General features: G+C 39.1%; 1 protein-coding gene and 1 long non-coding RNA gene across 9 annotated transcripts in view; one reads left to right on the plus strand and one right to left on the minus strand.

The window, feature by feature from the left end:
• The first annotated feature begins 5,057 nt into the window (after window positions 1-5,057).
• On the plus strand, window positions 5,058-19,501 carry LOC111273239 (uncharacterized). Of its 5 annotated transcripts, none has more exons than XR_015315984.1 (7): window positions 5,058-5,404; window positions 8,657-9,213; window positions 10,766-15,637; window positions 17,816-17,985; window positions 18,181-18,244; window positions 18,551-18,633; window positions 19,135-19,501. It is a non-coding gene; the product is annotated as an uncharacterized LOC111273239 (long non-coding RNA). The 5 variants fall into 5 exon arrangements; XR_015315987.1 differs by having other exon boundaries at window positions 10,766-15,163; window positions 15,517-15,637; window positions 18,551-19,501; XR_015315980.1 differs by having other exon boundaries at window positions 18,551-19,501.
• The window catches only part of LOC111273197 (GTP-binding protein Rhes), a 62,699-nt gene continuing 56,536 nt past the window's right edge, over window positions 14,132-20,294 (minus strand). For 2 of the 4 annotated variants that reach the window (XM_022854914.2, XM_022854899.2), the window contains exons 5-6: window positions 18,577-18,749; window positions 14,132-17,684 (exon numbers count right to left, since the gene is read on the minus strand). In XM_022854914.2, coding sequence (XP_022710649.1) covers window positions 17,562-17,684; window positions 18,577-18,749 — 296 coding nt within the window. In that variant the 3' untranslated portion in view covers window positions 14,132-17,561. The remainder of the gene's footprint in view (window positions 17,685-18,576; window positions 18,750-20,294) is intronic. The other 2 variants (XM_086973510.1, XM_086973511.1) reach the window with 2 other exon arrangements.

Below are 20,294 nucleotides of genomic sequence, written 5' to 3' on the forward strand. Positions count from 1 at the left end.
GAAGTTTTTAATTTATGTAAAATGTTATTAAGTGGATGAGAATTTGATCAGTTGAAAAGAAGGTCACTCTTGTACCAGACGATTAAATGCCATGTTGAATTCTAGGTATTATTTTAACGTATACCGAATTTCCCTTGAAATGCATTAAGATACTTCCATTGTTATATTGCTCCCGGCATCTTTAATTAATATAAAGTATAGGAAAGCCGACAAGTATCAGCACATGCAGCCTAAGTCCGAAATAGGTATTATGGTATATTTTTTTTTATCTTCTACAATTTTTATATGTGCCGTTGGTAGTACCACTATATAATGCAGTTGCTTTAGGACTGAGCGCCCGGCGGCTACTTATAAGCGGCCAAACCATGGGTATATATTCACTCTGAGGATTTCAGATGTTAGTTCAGTTGCTTAGGTATGTTATGACGCATATTAGATATTCTGAGGGGATTAGCAGTATCTGTGCCCTTCCCAATGGTTCCTGTAACATCAACATTAGCCGTATCATCGCTAAACAGCAATAGGCGAGGCTTGTCGGGGCAAAGGCTTTATTGCAAACCATCTTCGAACTCTGTTCATTTTAGTAGGTCGTTCAGGAAAAAAGAGCATTATTCCCAAAAATGCGCGGAGTTTGCAAACATAAACAAAAACATCGCACTATTTTATCTCATGACAGTAGTAAAGAAGAGCTTGGATAGGAATAACATTTCTGTACCTTTCAACGTTAAGTTGAACCTGAAAAGACGATATTTGTTTTTTTTTAATTTAATGCATTTGTTTGTTGTAAATAGCAATGTACTAGTTCAGCAACATAACAATGCTAAGGTTTGAGCGGTATGGTCATATATAGAACATATCGTTTCCTATAAGGTCGTCGGCTCAAACGTCTATGTAGCATTTAGAGTCGTAACAGCGTTTCATTTCTCGACGTATAGTGATCTATGTTGTAACAAAAAATGGCCTGTGGATCTAAGGAACCTTCCGTTGATAGAATTTTTTCCTTGTCGACGTCAGGGTGCTAGGTCTGAAGTCCCGATCGTAAATAGCTTAAGCAGGTAAGTAATCTATATGTTGGTAAACGTAATTTATTTATATTTTACGTATATTAAATGCGAGATTGCTATCAGTGTGACCGATACATGAAGGGGTTAAAACTAAATGACCGTGACCTTCCATATAAGGTACCAACTGATAAAAAGGCGTTCTGGGGACGAGGGGGGGGGGTCTAATATTTTCAACATTAACAATGATAAAAGAAAACTGGTTGACCATTGAATGAGTGGCTTCCGACAAACTAGCCCGGTCTTTTTCGCCCCCTTTTCAAGAAATGGACGGATGTCATTACGTACATTGCCACCAGCTTAAAACACTTTTTAGATGCCCCTAGCAAACCGGAAAGTAGAGCTTACAGATGGGTTGTTGTTGTTGTTGCACTCCGAAATTAGGGAATATATGAGCAATCTAGGAAAGGCTCTAGCAGTCATCAAAGATCTGATGTAATTTTCGTAGAATCTTCGATCAGTGTCTCGTCCAATGATAACAACAAATGCAACAAAGCACTAGAAAAAAATTAATGGCTGATTAGAGTTTTAATGAATTGTTGCGCAAAGCTAAAATTGCTGCCGTAATTAATTTTATCGAATTTTAATTATAGTTATAAACAGTAATCATTCAGTGTGACCTAAAAACGTTATCAAGAAGAAACTATGAAAAACTTATGATCTAATAAGAATATTACGATATTCGCCAGCACACTTAATTTTATTGATTATTTTTAACTATTTATTCTATAGTTTTTCAGTGGTAGAGTATTATGGGGAAGCTAAAATAACACTATTTTATGAGCAATTGTTACAGCATACTAGATTAGATGGATATGCAACATCTTATTATGACATATGGTAGGAAATTTAATTGACATATGTACATATATTTTTTTTTCATTTAATACTATATATATAACGTACTTGACGGAAGCATTTTTATTTGTAGCAAGAATTGAATATAAAATAATTCCGAGGTTATTAATTATTATAATGATTATTTACTAGGAAAACTCGATGTCGGTTATTATGTTGATAGTGCCGGAGCAAGTATATTAACGAAGTATAAACAATTGTGGGTTACTCCTCTGTTCAACCCATTTACGCTTGAAAATGTCCATGTACTAGGTCCCCAAACGATCTACCGACCAATCAAACGCAGCACGTTACCGGCTTGTCCCATGACGGTGAAACCGCCTGTTATACCAATTTTGTAATTTTAACTTTTATAGGAAAAATAGAGCGTGTCATTAGGTGTGTAAAAAAGAAACGCATTATTGGCATCTATAGGATTATTGTTTTGACATCCCAGAAAATTGGAAGCGTATATGTCGTTCCCTTTTAACGGCTCCTTTGCCGTAACTATAAAAGGATAACTATTTGCCATGTAGCGACAAAAATGATATATGTATGGTATTACCTGAGATCTACGCACATTAACGCGAAGCTTCCCTTCGGCATAGCATGTAACGACTCACTTTATGAGAGAAAAAGAATTCAAATACAGCATACGTATCAATAAGATGAGCTTTAATAATCAGTTTTCGGAGCCTAGAACAAAGGAATGCCTTCAATATACGTAATTCTATGTGGAAAAGTATCTACATTTGCAACATAACTGTGCATTTGCAGCCTTAAATCCTGCTACCTATACCTCCACAAGGATGGTAAACGACCTTTTACCTAAGGACATTGCAACTGGCCAAGTGGGCCTAATATAGAAAGTGTGTATTGTGCGTCGTAGCACTTTGAGAATGAACAATATTTTGTTGTATTTCGCTTACTGAATATCATTGTTACTTTGCTTTCTGCTTAGAAGTATCTTTAGTGACCGTTTAATTAAACCTCAAGTATACGGAGCGATGTGCTCATGGAAAAAGGGCACCTAGTAAAATGCTATAAATAATCACAGAAGTAGTGGTGAATATACTATTATTGTACTACTCCTGTCAGCACAAAGACAGCAAAGCATTGCATCCTTATTTCTCCGTAAACCATTTTCAATTATTGCCGTCCAGCCAACGCGCGATCAGGCTGTCTGCTACTGCAGAACTGTTTATGGATGTGCAATGAGTCGTTTCCCTTTCCATTCTTCTAGACAGCGCCACGCAAAATGTAGGCCCGTAATTAAAAACAAGGAAAGAGAGCCCAACATCAAAAAACATGAACCCGAACCTAAGAGCACATACAACGGTTTCGAGAGAATAACTATCTGCTGCTTTACATCGCAACTTTTGTTAGAATGAAGTAAAATAAGAGATAAGTGTATAAAGCAAGCTACTTGAAACAGGATGCAGAATAATATCGCGAACGGTCTAGTGCTTTCTTGCCTAATTGCGCTAGTGATGTTTTTTTTGTTCTGAAACAGCTATATTATGGTACAAATTAGGCTTTTATACATATTAGTCCAATATATTTTGACCAAAATACTTCGAGACTGAACGCATGTTCTTTGTAAACTATAGTTGCGGGCAAGACTGAGATCGGCTGTCATTCAGCCGAGAGGATGTCGAAAAATGATCAATCTCGCAGTATTAGGTTTATGGCCAATAGGCCTCTCCATGTGAATCAGATATCAAACATGTTCGCTCTGAGCGTCACTTAAAACTGATATCCTGGCTACTACAAGTCTAAAACTTATACATCATCTCAGAAGAACGTTGAGAAATTTTAATTTTAGGATAAGGGCAAAGTAGATAATTATGATATGGATAATTGATTCGAAGATGTCGATGGAACTTACACAGATACTGAGGCATTGCTGACCACCACCGCGACGAAGTCCATAATTTATCGACCGCTATTTTGTTCGATTCTCGGCAGATATCACTAGATGTTTCTTAGATCCTTCTGCTCTGATCAATCTTACCTACATATCTATTCAGAACATTTTCTTTTGCCACCCTGAAGGCTTTCCGATGAGAGTACATTTGTATATGCATACGTATGCTGTATAAATACTCAGAGGGAAAATTAACATACAGAAGCAAAAACTTACCGGTGCAGTTTAACAATGTATTTTTTATAGAGAGGCTTGACATGTGACGTACTATTAACTGATACTGACACGAGCAGAGTTCTTATTGAACATAACCAATATTTGAAGATTACCAATAGGGTTCAATAAGCGCATGAATATTAGCAATACGAAAAAAAAAAGAATCAACAACTTGAAACAAAAAGCTTGAAAACAGTGCAAATACGGAGGGAGGCGAATGAAACAAACAACCTTATTCATTATCACCGCCTTTATGGGTCACAATTACACCTAAGCAGCACACCCGAACTGACCTTCCTGTTCTAGTATTAGTCACACGATTACTCTCGGCTCCTTGCTAGCTTCTGGTAATTATAACGTATTTCATTAATTAATTAATCTATAATTTCGCTGTAGTACGTTAGCTTTTTCTTTTGCGCTGGTTGGATCGTAATGTGTCGATGGCAGGATTTGAAATAGCGATCCGCGGTCTCGTTCAAGTAGAGGCCAATGATAGGTTGGGAGCGAAAATTAGCAGTCAGGTAAATTCTAATGCTGCTAAAAATTCAAAAACACCCGGCGTAGATTAATTGAAAAATGTTTCCGAAATTCTTATCAAGGCGTCTGACTATTTGGACTCGTTGTGATTCAATATGGTTGAATGAAAGGCCTCAATGGAAAAATATTGCTCCGTTTCAATCCTGCACTATCTTTTAGCACAGTGTTGGTGGTCTAGCTAGTGCGGAAGCACTATTTTATAACGACCTTTAAGTAATAGTTGAAACCGTCGTCTCGGCTTCTTTTAAGTTTGCGTGCGCATTTTCTGCCGGCTTTTAAGTACCGATTGTTAAAAGCTTTCGTCGGATAAAAGCCGCAAATTGTTATCGCATACTGTGAAGGCCATATCTGTAGCTGTTTTCGTCATAAAACGGCATGTTTTTATCGTATCCCCTGGGTCACTCCAACCTTTGTCTATTGTGTCAGGTAAAAATAATAGGGATGCTTTCGTTGAAAGCATATTTTGAACGGAGGGACTGGCTGTTTAGGTAGGCATGTGGCCAGTTTAAGTCACTCCCCTATAAATATGACAAAGAGAGTACAAAATGTCATAAGCAACATAAAAATCATTGTGTAAAGAAATGACAATAGCGGGTGTACTTAATTAGTGTAAAAAATTGCGTCCCATTTTTGCGAATGCTAAAATTGCCCAACGAAAACAACCTACGGTATAGTGGTATAGGTTAGACTTGAATATACGAAAAGTGGCGAGTGGAACGGTACTCAGGCTGGTCAAGCGTAACGGTGCAGTGAGTTGGCCTTGTGAGGTCGAATAGCTTTTTGAAATATCACTGAAGTTTAGCATGGAGCTCCAGTCCGAAAGCCCGTACGTATACCTAGTTGTTTCTGACCTAAGACCACACCACTACTGCAGCAGGGAAACGTTTTGAAAGCTGAACGATTTCATCCACGACTATTGTTTAGTGGTTGTGTGAGTCTTACTCACATGCAGGGTTATAGTACTTTTTAAATATGTTTTTGAATATAATCGTCATAAATTATAAGGCTAAATTATATGTCTACCCGACCTCCAATTATATCAAATAAACTCAGATGGTATTAGGCATATCTAGAAGGCGCCTAACGCAGTCATCTTTGTTGCAAATATTCAGTTCCAATGCAAATCGATGCTCTCCGATAGCGTTGATCTAAATATAGCCGCAGACATTGTTACCATACTCCATAATCGAGCAGAGAAAAACTAGCAGACGTCTTAGAAAAAAAATGTCTTACAGCGCTCCATATGAAAAAAAGGACTACAGAATAATAAGATGCTATCTATAAGCTACGCAAGCCCGGGAATCTAATAAGCTTAATAACAATAGAAAATGTCATTTTCTCTTTTGTTTTCGCAAAGGAATACCGCTACTAATATGATATATTTTCAAGCTGTCTTTCATGGCTCACAGCAGCACTGAAGCAGCGTGCATCGGTACCAAATTTCCCATCCCACAATTATACAAATAACATAATGAGTAGATATGTATCTATGCATCAAGAAGACTGCCCCAATCAGTCTTCGTCACAATCGTATTTCGGTTACGAGATTCGGAAAACAAAAGGCTACACTTTTATTTAGTACATTGGTCGTATCGGTTAAGTGTTCATAGTGAGACTCATATCGAATCGAAGCGCCTCACTGATATATTCCACTCCATATTAATGGACGATCTAAACAAAAGACTAACGTCATACATTAAATTTGATGAAATCGGCCAGCTTGGAAGGACCGCTGCAGCTTGTGTACGTGAAAAAGAATACCCAAAGCAATTATTATAAAAGCATTTCTAGTCGTTTACGAGAGCGGTGCGAGCTCTAAAGATCTTGATCCACAATAGTCTAGTTAACTTCCACTGGGGCTTATAGATCGGCGTTCAATTACTCCACAATATTGTTACATGAAATGCATGCTGGATTAGTGTTGTTGATGGGAGAAAAATATACCACCGCACTATGCGTCATAACAATAACTTCAGCCAGTGAGTGTAGGGAGATCACACTATATAGCGTTATATAAATGGGAGATCGTAAGCCTTATTTTATTAGTGTAGAAAAAGTAAAAACGATTTTCATATAACAATGCGGCATGAACATCTTCGGTGAATCACTACTACGATATACCTGAGAATGAATCGGGGATATACAAATCATTTCCGAACGTTAAGCTGCACATATATTGGGAATACATAGTGAATACACACTTCCTATTAGCTTTAATAACGTCTCAATTGTGCCAGGCACTTTAGGACATTAGGAAATGTTTTCGAATGGCTTTCATACATGAGATACAATATATTTCTACGATTAATAAAATTTTACTTCGGGGACGATGGTAGGCTCTCTTTCTGATTAGTTACTCAGGTATCGATGATCGATTCCCCGAAACCTTGCCTTATCATCATAATATTTTCTTTTTTACTAACGACCTCGTTTCTCACAATAGCAAGAGGATCAAAAGCTCACTTTCGGCCTGTTGCCATCAATCGTCAGTGTCAGTGTATGGACTCGCGGCAATACGAATAGCGGATTTACGAGTTTATCGTACGTTTATGGCGCGCATCTCATTACTTCGTGCGTTGTGAGAACAGTATGAGGCGCTTATTGCAAAACAAACATCGTATCTGAGTATATTTTTATTGGGGCATCATCGTCGCGAATCAAACGAACGTTCGTAGTTAACTGAGTGTTGTGGCATGAGCTTGATCTTCTCGGAAGTATATCATTCGATAGTGTATGATCCTGTATGTGCGTGACCTGGCAAAAAACTCATTGTATCATTATTTTTTAAATAGAGATCTTCCGTCTCCATGAGTTAACCCTTTCTATTCATTACCATTTAGTAATGTCAATACAATGTAGATGTTGCAAAACGGTATCGATTTTTTATAGTGATTTTTGCGCGTCTCTAATTTTCACCGTAAATTAATTTTCACATTGCGGATGTTGTCGTTCCACTCTAAGAAGGTCTGGGCTAAATTGGAACATCTTTTTCTGACAATGAACGCGTCCGCTGTTGAAACGGTTCTGGTTCTTCTCAAATGAATTATTTTCTAGCTTGTATGCATCTGAAAAGCGGAGAAATTTGCAAAAAAAAAGTAGTGCAGTCCTAAGCTAAGCGCATTCTTGTAAACGCTAATGATTTGAGCAAATTTGTTGTTGGCTTCTTTGTCACCCCAGCTGGATTTTTATTGCCTTATTTATACATACTGCAAACCCTCCTCTTTCACTGCTGATATCAACATTCATCTCGTAACATTCGTCTTTGATTAAGTTCGGACCTTGTATATACACTATCTAAAGAACGTCGATCCGTTTAGCGCGCGCGCGCTCATGTTAGATGTTCCATCGGGTTAAGGCTGTAACTTGAAAACTTCCGGGTGCTCAACTGTGAGAGCCTCGTCCTGGTTTGTGCTTGCATTAATCACGTTAAGTAACGTAATAACAATAATACTGCGATGTAGTAATTGAGAACTTATGACTCGCGTGTACGTAAGTTGTTATCTCTCACCAGTGGCTTTGCGCTGAATTGATAAATTATGACTAAGCTACTCTAAACTATTTTTGTTTTCTTTGGTGTTACTTATGATTGTCAATTACTACGTTATAACTCCACTATTAATCTACGCCTCATGAGAATCGCAGTATCAGTTAGGGTGATCTAATTCTCATATGCGCGCGCCCTTGTCAATCCTGTCCTTTCTAACAGAGATAGCTTAGAGGTGCTTCTATGATTATACAAACATGCTTTATAAGTCAAGGTGAGGGTGTCTGACAAAAGGTCAAACTGCAAATAGCTTACTGGTCACCATATTCGATATTCAAACAGAACTATGGTCGACGGATTGCTTATTAACAGATGTCTCTTATTATAGGTATGTGTGTATTGGCACATAAGTAGCTTTAGGTTGTTTTTAATGTTGCTTTTCCTTTAGATCTCTCTACCGTTCATTTCTATACACCACTTGAAAGAGCTTTTCTGACACACACCCTACCTCGTTAAGATCAAAGCAGCACTGACTTTGTGCCGTATACGGTGAAAACGCTATAACTAAAGAAACCGTTTAAAATGTTTCGTTAGGTTCAAGACTGGCATCTTGTAAGCGGAGGGCAGGCCCCGTGTCCGTTGGCCATCTGAGGGTCAATCGAAAGTGTTTTTCAAGAAGGACGACCGGCAAGCAATCTATGAACTGGACGAGAAAATAGATTGCAGTTACACGACTGTCGACAAGCAACTTAGATCTATGGGATTTGCTCAATAATTAGGAGCACGGATGCCCCATATGCTGAAATGGCATCGCATAGGAGCGCGGCTTCTCATCACCTCTCAACGTCTTGCCCGGCACTGAGCAACATGCCGCGACAATGAAAGGTTTCTACGTAAAACTGCCACCGGTGATGAGAATGGTGTTCCGACGTCGGTAGAAAACAGAAAGAGATGCTCCGTCCGATACGCTCAAGCTCAAAACTAATTTAGATCTTTATCGCAAGAGAACGATGATTTGCGTTCGATGGTACTAAAAGCGCTTTATACACTGGGAACTTCTAAGAGGAATACGGCGGTCGACAGGGATCTGTATATAGCCAAGCTGAATTTAGTGAACGAGGCAATTCAGTAGAGAAGAGCCAATCGGTGAGGTAAGGTTATCTTTCTCCAGGACAGGCAGCACATGGCAACGATGGCTAAGCCGCTTTTTAAGAGCCTACGTGCAAGGCGTTTTTGTACCCGCCATATTCTCGAAACCTCGCTTTAACGGATTCTCACGTTTTCCGGTCACTAACAAATGAAATTCGTAACCGTACATAATATAATGAACAAAATCTTAAAATCTTAAAAAAAAAAATAGTAATTTTCTTTCAACACCACACTCGAGAAATTCTGACGAAAAAGGATACATAAGTCGATTGGCGAATAGGAAGAAAGTCATAAAGAATGCCACCGGACACATAGTCAATCTATCTATTCTAGCTAGAATTCGAATGAAATTCTGCGCTTCTGTTAGGTAAAAAAAAATACCGAAACCGCTCTTTATTTCAATTCAATAAAAAAGTCAGTTTCTCACGCGCTCCCATCCGACAGCTTATCGTACTTCGATAAGCTGTCGGATGGGGACAAATTAGACGATTGTGTCGTGCAATTCATTTCTTACCTACAGTTAACTCAATGTTGGATACTGGAGGAAAAGGTAAATCAGTTGCTGTGATTTACTTATCTAGCAATAAATAATTGCTACGATTCGTCTAAATCTATGGGATTTAACTGAATAACTATTTAAGTGTGGTTAAATTCAGTAACCATTCAGTAATTCAGTAAGGAATAGGGAGCATAACTAGTTTTAAAGACTACTTCTTTCGGCACAAAGACAGTTGATAGGCTTCTTCCGTCAATGTGATCCAAGTCACACTCAAGTTGCAACAAACGAATAAGTTATCGAACTTATTCGAAATGTGACGTCTAGGCAGTCTTCTAAAAAGGCATTAAATGCGTCAGCACCAGTTAGGTGAATCAATCATCAAAGATTGTATTGCGTATACTATAATCACCTATAAGCTACGACAGTCTCCCCTGAAGATTTTTTCTCGGTAAACGAAAATTAAACTATCGCAGCTGGAATCCATAGGCATAAGCAGCATAGCTCACAGTTTTCTGTGATAGATGGTTTCGTCTGCCGTTAAGGACACTTCGACACTGGTTCCTATTGTCAAGTTTAGCAGCTGACTTCTCAGCTGATAATTGCGTTGAATCTTGGGCTGTTGGGAGTCAATAGTGATTCAACAGCGGACAACGAAACAATAGAGTGGTCATTTGAAAATAAGACAACAACCGGCATGAGCACTACGGCGCGTACAGGTTCGAGTTAAGTTACACGTATAGTTCGAAAGATGGCTTGAGTTCAGAGCATCGATAAGATGGATGACAGTGCGAAAACTAGCAGTTTTAGGTATATTGAGCTAAAAATCGTTTTTGCTAGTGCGTGTAATAGTACATGAAATTCGAACTGGTACGTTTCGCATAGTGGATACAGTCAGCGATGCTGCTCCGCTTCCTCCCTGAGTAAAAACTGTCCAGTATCTTGATGTCGAATCGATACAAGATGTCGGCTGACAAAGTATTTTACGGAAAATAGGCACACTTCGAGTTTATCGAGGCCGCAATTCCATAAAGTGTTTCTGCCCCTTGTTGTTATAGGTGGTCACACCGCAGAAGCGCTTTATTCGAGTTAATACGACGTAGTTGTATCGAAGCTGCTGACGCGACCCGAAATTGAGCAGATCTGTGCGACTTCGCAGCAAAACAATGGTAACATTGGCCTCATGTTTCGAGTTTGATAAATGCTTGTTAAATGCGTAAACGGTCAGTTGAAGAAGACAGACAGCAAGCTTGGAGTAGAGAAAGAATAGCTTGAAAAGTCGCTTTCCAGATATGAGCAACAAAGAATAAACAATTTCAGTTATTGAGAACAACACTGATAAGATAGAAGACTCATGTGGTAGTGGTGAAAACAGAGACGCTTCCACATGAAGCGTCGGGGAAAAAGCGATAATAGCTATATTATTATATATCATTAGCCAGTTACTCGATATAGTAGCGTCTGCCATCTCTTTTTAAGAGCCAATACAATAGGTCAAAGGAATTATGGCCGAGAAGCTGGAAAATACAGGCCAAGTTAAACACAGCGTCAGCGTTCTTGAACTAGAAAATCAAAAGCAGCAGGTAATCAGTCACGTTCACGTCCAGAAAGGAGCCAGTCGGTCGACATCAATACATGGTAGTTCTGAAACTTAAGACTTATGTGTCGTATTAGCGCGATTCGAGGCATATACAATTCGAAAGAAAGTTTTGTTTGTTACCTTGTCAGTAGTTAAAGTGAGCTGAACAAGTTTTGTCCATTCAATGTTGCTTATAATATGACTAATAGAAAATAGCCTACCAGTCATTCCTTGGCCAATTTAGATTTCGAAAATCTCACTTAGTTAAATATACCTCACAGTCAAGGGTCGAGCTCTCCTTCTAACTCTGAGGAGTGTCGCCCACATATCGACCAACATACCAATTAAACAGGCGCAGGAAATAGTACGGGGTGATTATCCTTTCAGTTGCCTTTTATTAATCGGGATCTCAACGGATGAACTGATAAACCTCGAGGATACCATCATATTTATAAGAAACATATTGATTTCTCCTTCTCGTTTCTTTTGAAATAAGATTTGCCACAAAAAAAATAATAATTTGAAATGCTGGGTGTCTAGTACATACCGTGCTTCGGATGAGCAGAGGAAATCTAATCTTTTCTTACGTTACTGTGTTTATTTCTATACTATTACCTATATTGTTCCATCTGAACGACAGCAGCTACGATAAAACCGTTCCTCTTGTGCTCAGGTCTATAGCAGTACGAGAAGATCTCATAAGGGAGCAGTAAGCATTCTTTTTTATGGAGGATCAGCCGGAAACTTCTCAGAGTAACTTCAGATCTCATACTCAAAGATGTGAGACCTTCCTCAAATAAACGTCAATCATATAGGGTTTTTTCTCACGTTCACCGGAACAGTTAATACATTATTTCGGCAATCGCAGCCATTGGTCACGCCCCCTCTGTAGGTAAGTGTAAATGCTTTTGCTATGGGCGCAGAAGTTGCGCAGCACTCACGACCGTTACCTTTGCTGTGATCCCTGCTTCTATTGGTGCTATTAAATAGGCAAAGACAACTATAGATGCTAACAAAATATGCGAGAGGTGCTGGGACGACTAGCGTCAATGAGAAGTCGTTCGCTTGTTTGTAGAGCGATAGCCACGCAGACAGAGAAAGGAGCCTGAGAGGGATCTCTAAAGCCCACTAGACTAGCATCAACCTTGCAGGAAGCAGCCATTGTTGGTTCTCGGGTGGAGCGCGACGAAAATAACAGATTTCTAAATCGGGACAGAGGAACGAGATCCGACAGAGCTTCAGGATTCCAAGTAGTTATAGCTCCCAGCCTCCCATTTTCACCTCTGTTTGCCAGACCTTTCTGGCCATAGGCAACATCATGTATACTGGTCAGGCCATAAAATGTCGCTGTACAAGCAGCAGAAAGGGTTGAAGTTGATCTTGTAAATGCAGCCCTAGCGGAGTAATTTACTTCTGGGTTAGAAGCTCGCAGAGAAAGCGGACGCCGTTGTAACTCTAAAGTAAATCGGCAAGGCTCTCTATTTAGACTGTATTGTTTACATTAGGCTACCTTATACAGAAAATACTATAAATGATATTTTGACTATCATTTACGCGTGATGCTGTATAACCTATATATATATATAGAACAAAGAGATGCTTTTTATTCATTGTTGTACGATGTAGTTAATTTGCGAGTGTAATGTGTATGGAAATACTGTAAGCAATGGACCCGTGAGAGACCGAAAACGGAACCGCCTTTGCTTCTACTAAGTAGATTAAGAATTCGGACAGACATGGAGAAAACACGGTAATTCATTAAGCAACGTAATAGTAAAGGTAGAACACAGTATTGTTTCAAGCTTACTTAGAAACTTCGAGAACTTTCTTTCTCTGTCCGCAATAACCATTGATTACTTTCAATAGTTCGCCGTTTGCTAAGTACAAGTTGGAATCGGTTTCAAGGGAAACCCCATTATGTAGCCATGATACAAGTTGAAAAAACGATCCAAAGAGCGCGGGGATTCTCAGCATTAATTCAAGGCTGTAAAATATATTTCCTCTTTGCACAAAAATTTATTCATGTTTATGAAGATATCGACATTAATAGGAAGCTGCCAACCACAATAAGGACAGCTGTACAGCTTGAAGGATCAGAATCGATTTTCGGAGGAATGAGCTTCAACCATGACCAAGGACTCGGGCAATGTGTCGAGTTCAAAAGGGCCGTTGTGGACCAACGTCCCGAAATACCAGTCCCGGTCGTTAATGACCGAGAAGATTGGAAGAGATCGTTGAAGCAAATACGCCTAGATCCTAAAATGTGTTGGAAAATAAATACATGAATTAAACGATCATAATGAGTACGCTTTTTACGGCAGGTGGAACGGCAGCGGGAAAGTATTTCTCTCTCGTAGCAATTCGAGACCTGAAATTGAGATTACAATTTGATTTCTAGAGATTACAAACGAACTGGACTTTTTCGAAAAACGGAGACTGAAATAACAATATTGAGCAATATATAAGAACATCTTCGTTGCGTAAGAGCAATGGTTGAATGGCTGGCGCGCAAACGGTTCTCTAACCGTCGCGGAGTCTGTTAACGGCATAAGTAACGAAGTTTTCGAAATTAGGCTCTCAAGAGAGTGCTGGAAATAATTTTCAATTATATACTATCTGAATACTTAATACTTTCACTGTTATCTGGAACAGAATCAAAGCTTCATGCACGTACTGCTAGATACGATTATATTTGATAAATAGAATGGCGTTTCATATTGTTCTGTGTTGTGGTTCTCTCACGCAGCCAGCATGCATTGAAAGAGCACGCGTACATGTCTTCGAAAAAAGTACGGAGAGGGAAAAACTTAAGCTAGGCTAGATTCTAAAAGAACACGCGAAGCGATAATTGCAAATTATTTATTAAAGCGAATTCAAATATAAACAAAGATAAGCAATCAGCTCTGTCTATATAATAACGTCGATGATGTAATAATAGTGTTATGAATAATTTTATTCAGAATCCCTCGACATTTTTCGCCGTCCCGTGCAGTTATACACTATGTAATATGTAAATTCGTGCTTTATATATATATATATATATATGCCAGTTTGTCCTTCGCGCTCCCACTGTGTGTTCTTACCTATTTTTGTCGTCATACGTGGATATCGCTTATGTATTTTTTTTGTTTACGATATCCGATGGTTCTAACGCATTCCCAATGGACGTAGATTGGTTAGGAGCGGAATGTAGTTAAGATTAGTGAGCGGCGGTCTCGGCAGGAGCATATTTAATCGTCAGCGCTGAACCCGCTACGAATAGGTGTGCCCTGATAAGGTCCGTCTAACACGAGAAATCACTACCAAATAAAAAATGGTAAACTACGCGAAACAAAAAAAGCGTATACCAGCTAAGAGCTTCCCGTCGCGATCTCGAGCGACGGAATCTTTCAGAATCGATTGAGTTTGACTCAAGTGCACTTATTCGGGTGATTACCACTTCAGTAATTCCTCTTGTGACACGACTATCCTTTTTCACGCAATGCTGTGATCAGCCTAACCACTAGGTAACGGAGTTACAAACAATTTACCAAAGGGGACCAATATTATTATTTCTGTCTACAGACAACGTCCCAGATGCTCATTGTTTCAAATGTTATGTTGTTCCGTACATACGTTGCGCGCGCCTCTGTGCCGCATCGCCCGTTCGAACGACCCTACCACCACAGCAAGGCTGCGACAGTAGTATAATGAAAATTTTCAAAAAAAAATTAAGACAGTGATAACGATGGCAACAAAGTAGACTTGTGTGGGACACCTTGCGAAAATCGCTTACTCTCGACTTCGGCCGGCCGGCCTGCCTATCTGACCTTGGTTTATTCCGATTGCTCGCTTGCATTCGTAATATTGATTTTCTTGCTGAGATTATACATATAAGGTAAGTTGACGTTCAGTCCTCTCCCGCATATACTCACTTTGTTCCATATAAATTTTCTTAATAATACTATGTTATTGTGATTGCGGTCATTTAACAATGCGCTTGTAGATGTAGAATGGTGCTAAAAAAAAAAAGCCATAATAGTAATAATCTACTTTTCACTAATGTTGCTTTATAGTGATAATAGAATATTATATATATATATATATATATATTTGTATTTTACAAACGTGTGCGAAAACGGTGTGATTTTTTCGAAGATTTTTACGTGGCAATTTAGTTGTGATGTTACGTGTATCGTTCACAACAGGCATTTGTAACTCATCAATTTTTTGTTCTCTCTGTTCGTTGAGATGCTGCTGTATTAGACTCAGTTGGATTTCTCGCTATGGCCAGGGGCAGCGACAACTATTCAACAATAGTTGTGCCAATACTGTCTGCATATGGCACATAGTTCGACCATATTTCAACAAGGTAATATGTCCTCTTTTTTATGACTGTCTTATTATCGATAATAGTCATAAGATAATTATTGTAACAATTTATAGCAGCAGCGATAGAGTGAGCAACACCAAGAGTGTGTTCGTTACTCTGGTGTTTGTGAAAAAAAGGAAACCGAAAAAACAATGTTTTATTGCTGCTCTCTTGTCTATATCTATATCTACATATATGGTGTGTTTATGTCCCTGGAATATGTTTACCTACCAGTAATATTTCCCTCGCGTATCTCAAGTCAAAAATAGGAAACAGGTCGACTAGAAATACCATAGTTTTAATATCAATATTAGATTTATAGTAGTTTGCAATCAAGCGACTTATCTATCGATAATTGAGTAAACACCATTTCAACATATATAAACTATTCGCCTTTTACCCCTATTTTACCCGTTCGCCGGATGTATTCAACCCAGTGTTGTTCCATTTTAAATTGGCCCAATGTCAATAATAGTAGTAGTAGTAGTAGTAGTAGTAGTAGTAGTAGTAACGGATGAATCTTCTCTTTCTGCTTTTTTGCTGCCTTGTTTATATGTTTATCTTAAACAAGATGCCTTCGTTCATCGTTTAACATGTTCTTAATTCGGCGCCATTTTTCCTATTATTATGTAGCGAGTATAGTTAATATGAGTGAATAACTATAAATAATATTAGTCATATTTACTTTCTAATTGTTTTCAAAATGACAGTAATTAATATTGTTATTTTTATCATGAACATACTTTTTATCACAATGTAGCTAGAGCGCGGCCGTTGACCAACTTCGAAAAGGACGCACGCTTTCTCCCGTACCAACCGTCGGCCGTAAAAAAGTTCTCTCGTATCCCTAGTTTAATTAGTAATACTGCTAGTTAGCTGTTACTACCCTCTAGCTTCGTCGTTTACAGTCTGAGCGGATGGAACATGGCCTATGTTGTTTCGTTATGTTACTTGGGATAGCGTACGATGTTACTTCAACTGAACCAGTATATACCGTACGATATTTGCTTTTTTTTTTTCCTTTCTTCGAGCTCGGTCAGACTCGTGTGACAAATTTGAATTAATCTGACATAATGTCATCACAGTTCAGTCGTACATAGACAAATACAGCCTATCGAATAGTATATCCACCTTATTGATTTTCATAAGACAGCGGATTTATCTCCTCTCGAGCTGGTACCGTCTCCGAGGTAACGTCGACTGATTGAATCTGAGCTTTCAAGCGCCGCCAACATTCCGTCTCCGCATTTCTCTCTGTCCCTGATAAAGTCTTTCGCTCTGTAAATAAGGGAGTACTAGCTTTGGCAACAAGTACAAGTAACGTCCTGCCGGCTATGCGAGGCAAGCATAAACAGTGACATTACCAGGAACTATTGATCGAATAACTAAATCAAACAGTTCCTGCAAATATTGCGATCATATCGAGCCTATCAATTGACATGGCTGTCATGGTTCGTGAGCCAATAGTGTGCACAAAAGGCATCGCGCGGCGTCGTACTCTTGAGCTCGATCCGACTTTGAGAAGCTAACTGTGGCGTCTACCTTGTTTCCATGCGGAACATTTTTTTCTCTATTACATGTTTTTTTCTACTATATTTTTTTCCTTATCAAAACGCGTGTTCGTATCGAAATTCTGCCATCTGCGTTATGATATCGACAATAATAACCATATACCGAAAGTAGTAATAAGCATACTTTTTACGGTGATTAAGCTTGTGTCATCGACGGATGGGTGGATCAGTGTGTGGTACACAGTGGGAGCGCTGGCGTCGATCAATTGACAAGGTCTTTTTACGATGCCTGTTTTGTGTGAGAGGGATTAATTGTGAAGTAGTTCTCTACCCGCTTTCAAAAGCCAAATAAAAGCATTTTTGAAAAAGCATCCTGCTGTCCTCGGCCGACCTCGCGTCCGCTTCGATTTCACTTAGGAAACGGCACAATCGTTGTCGGTTTTTGCCTTGTTCTTTTTACTCGTACGTCGAATTAAAGATCGCGAACGTGGCTTCGACTTGAAGGCCGAGCAGTTTTGAAGAGCTGAAGGAGGCTCCTGAAATTGTAGTAACAAGCATAGTTATTAGCAAGAGTGACGCGCATTGACGACAAAATGTAATAAACGAATCTGACCAGTAGTCCACACAGATTCGCAGAAAACTAAATAAACCGACGTGCGTACTTCAGTTCCATATTGCAGCTACACCCGGACAAACGATAAATGGACAATGGAGTTTAAAAGAATCATTGTCGTCCACAACGTCTTGCCCAAACTGACCATGAGCTTTCACGATGCGCTGTCCAGCTAACCAACTCCAATTAAGGACAACGCCTGACGTCACATTTTTGCAAGCACGGTAACGTGTTATATTCAGTATTATCAGATATGTATAATGTAACAATGCACATGTATCTCTAGCAAGCAGTGGAATGAGCTGACGTTGACGATTAGAGTATGTGAGCAAGCCGAACACGACCATAGCGGACAGACGCACCTACCGTGACTGACAATAACATGCCTCTACAACTTTTGCTTTGGCAACCCTCTACAGCCGTACTCCTAGACGTCTGCAATGACTTGTCTGATGCGTGAACATTACTTCCCAGCCATATAAGGTGAACATGACGTTATGCTAGGATTAGAACATAATCAGACGGTGGACGGTGAAAGCTTAAAGCGTTACATGTACTTTCCACACGGTAGTTAATATATATATATATATATATATATATATATGTGTTTAGGTAATGAGAAAAAATTCGAGCGGATAGAAAGCGAAAGCGTCTTAACATTTGCGTTTGGCTGACAAGATGGCAGAATGTTATCTCATTCTATAGAGTACATAAAGGAAGTCGGATTTATGTGTGTGTACTTGGACTCTTTCCGTAAGCTAACTACTTGCTTATGCAATTTTTTTTCAGAGAATTAATCTAAAAGGTGAACGAACTGCGGGAAGCTGCGGAGGAGGTTGCTGTCCTTTCGGACTACTGAATCGTTTTGGCAGGTGCACAGACGAACGTCTTCGTAGTTGTGGTGTCGTAGGAATACCCTCTGAATGTTGTAGAAGCTGAATACCCGACAGAGGAATGAATGACCGAAACACCTCGTGAACATTGCTACCTGGAAAATTCCAATAACCGATATTAGCTAGGAACGCGTCAACGTGATTAAGGGCCCCTCGCAGCTAAACCTATCGATCTTCTCTAACTATAGTTAAATTTATGAGAAAATCATTTTAGTGCACTTCTATTGTTTAATTATTAATTAGGTTCTAGAGACGTTTAGGTATGGGCCGTGGCCGACGTCAAAGTCTGTCACTGCTCGTGTTGTGAGTCCGCGTCAGCTTCTTAGTGGCAGTACAGCAGAGTCGTTTGCACACTCAAAAGCCTGGCGTATACAAACAGGTTCAGTGCAGTACCGCGCGTTTTCTAAATTGTGCAAAGTTCTCGTTTTGTAAACGCGCTCTCCTTGTTTCAAGGTTAAACAAAACACTTTTTTTTTTTAGATAAACATCCGTGATAAAGTGTATCACCTTCGTGCGAGAGATCGTCGGCGCTTACGCCACAAAGATCACCCAACATGTATACATATATACATTCATCCGGAGCGCTGCTGATAGGCGAAATCGTGGCTATTTGTTCAAATTTAAGCGCTCATCGTACCCGTCGCACATCAATAGCGGCACCCCGAGTTCGCTTGAAAGTATATCCTAATCGAAGGATAACATGAAACCGCATAAAGCAAGAAATAACACTATGCATTATACTTGAGTGACTTGCCTACGTTATCTGTTAAATCACAGATATTTTAAGTATTTTGAGTAAAAAGATTTACAATAAAACGGGCCGTTTAGACCTCAAAAACATGCTTTACTTCGATATGTTATTGAGCTATTGTCGGCAAAAATACGAGTATATCTTGCGGTTGAAATTATTTGTAATTAAAGCTGAGTGTTCTGTAGCGGGCCACTTCGCGGGATTGTAGCGCGGTTCGGCTATACTTGATATCGTTTTAATACGTCTATGAACGTTTAAGAAGAGAATTAAACTTAGAGTGAAAGCTCAATTTTTTACTCTGTTGAACGTCGCGTTGTTACAACTGAAATTGGGTCAAATGGCGAACTCTGCGTCTCTGACCGATTGGGTAGTCCCAAAACGATGCCTAGAATGGAACTCGTTTTTGATTAATAGTAGATCATCGCTGCCACACATGAGACATGGGTCTAAGTTAATTTCATAGTTTTTACCTCGTAGTCATCATCGAGCAAACATTTTGATTTCTCAGGAAAACACAATTTTTTAGGGTCATTACGGACGTGCAGCTACCAGTAAGAGGCGCACTCGAAGGCATGCTTCGAAAAATCCTGTCGCCAAATTTATGGGTATACGTTGCCTTTATGTAGGATACTTTCGTTCCATTTGTTGCCATTTATTTTCCGTTATTAAGCCTGTATGGATTTTGATTCCACGCGCAACATTGGTAACGAACCCCAATGAAGACATGTTTTAAATCAAATATTTTAAAAGTATATAACAGTTTAGACAAAACCACAGATACGTACTAAATAATCCAGAGATTACTAGTAAATAGACTCTACTGAAAGGACTACAGAATCAAACTAGTTTTTTGTTGTTTTTTATATATGATAATTTAATATTGTGTACA

The sequence above is a fragment of the Varroa jacobsoni genome, unplaced genomic scaffold, assembly GCF_002532875.2.
Source record: "Varroa jacobsoni isolate VJ856 unplaced genomic scaffold, vjacob_1.0 scaffold_194, whole genome shotgun sequence".
Taxonomy (NCBI): Eukaryota; Metazoa; Arthropoda; class Arachnida; order Mesostigmata; family Varroidae; genus Varroa; species Varroa jacobsoni.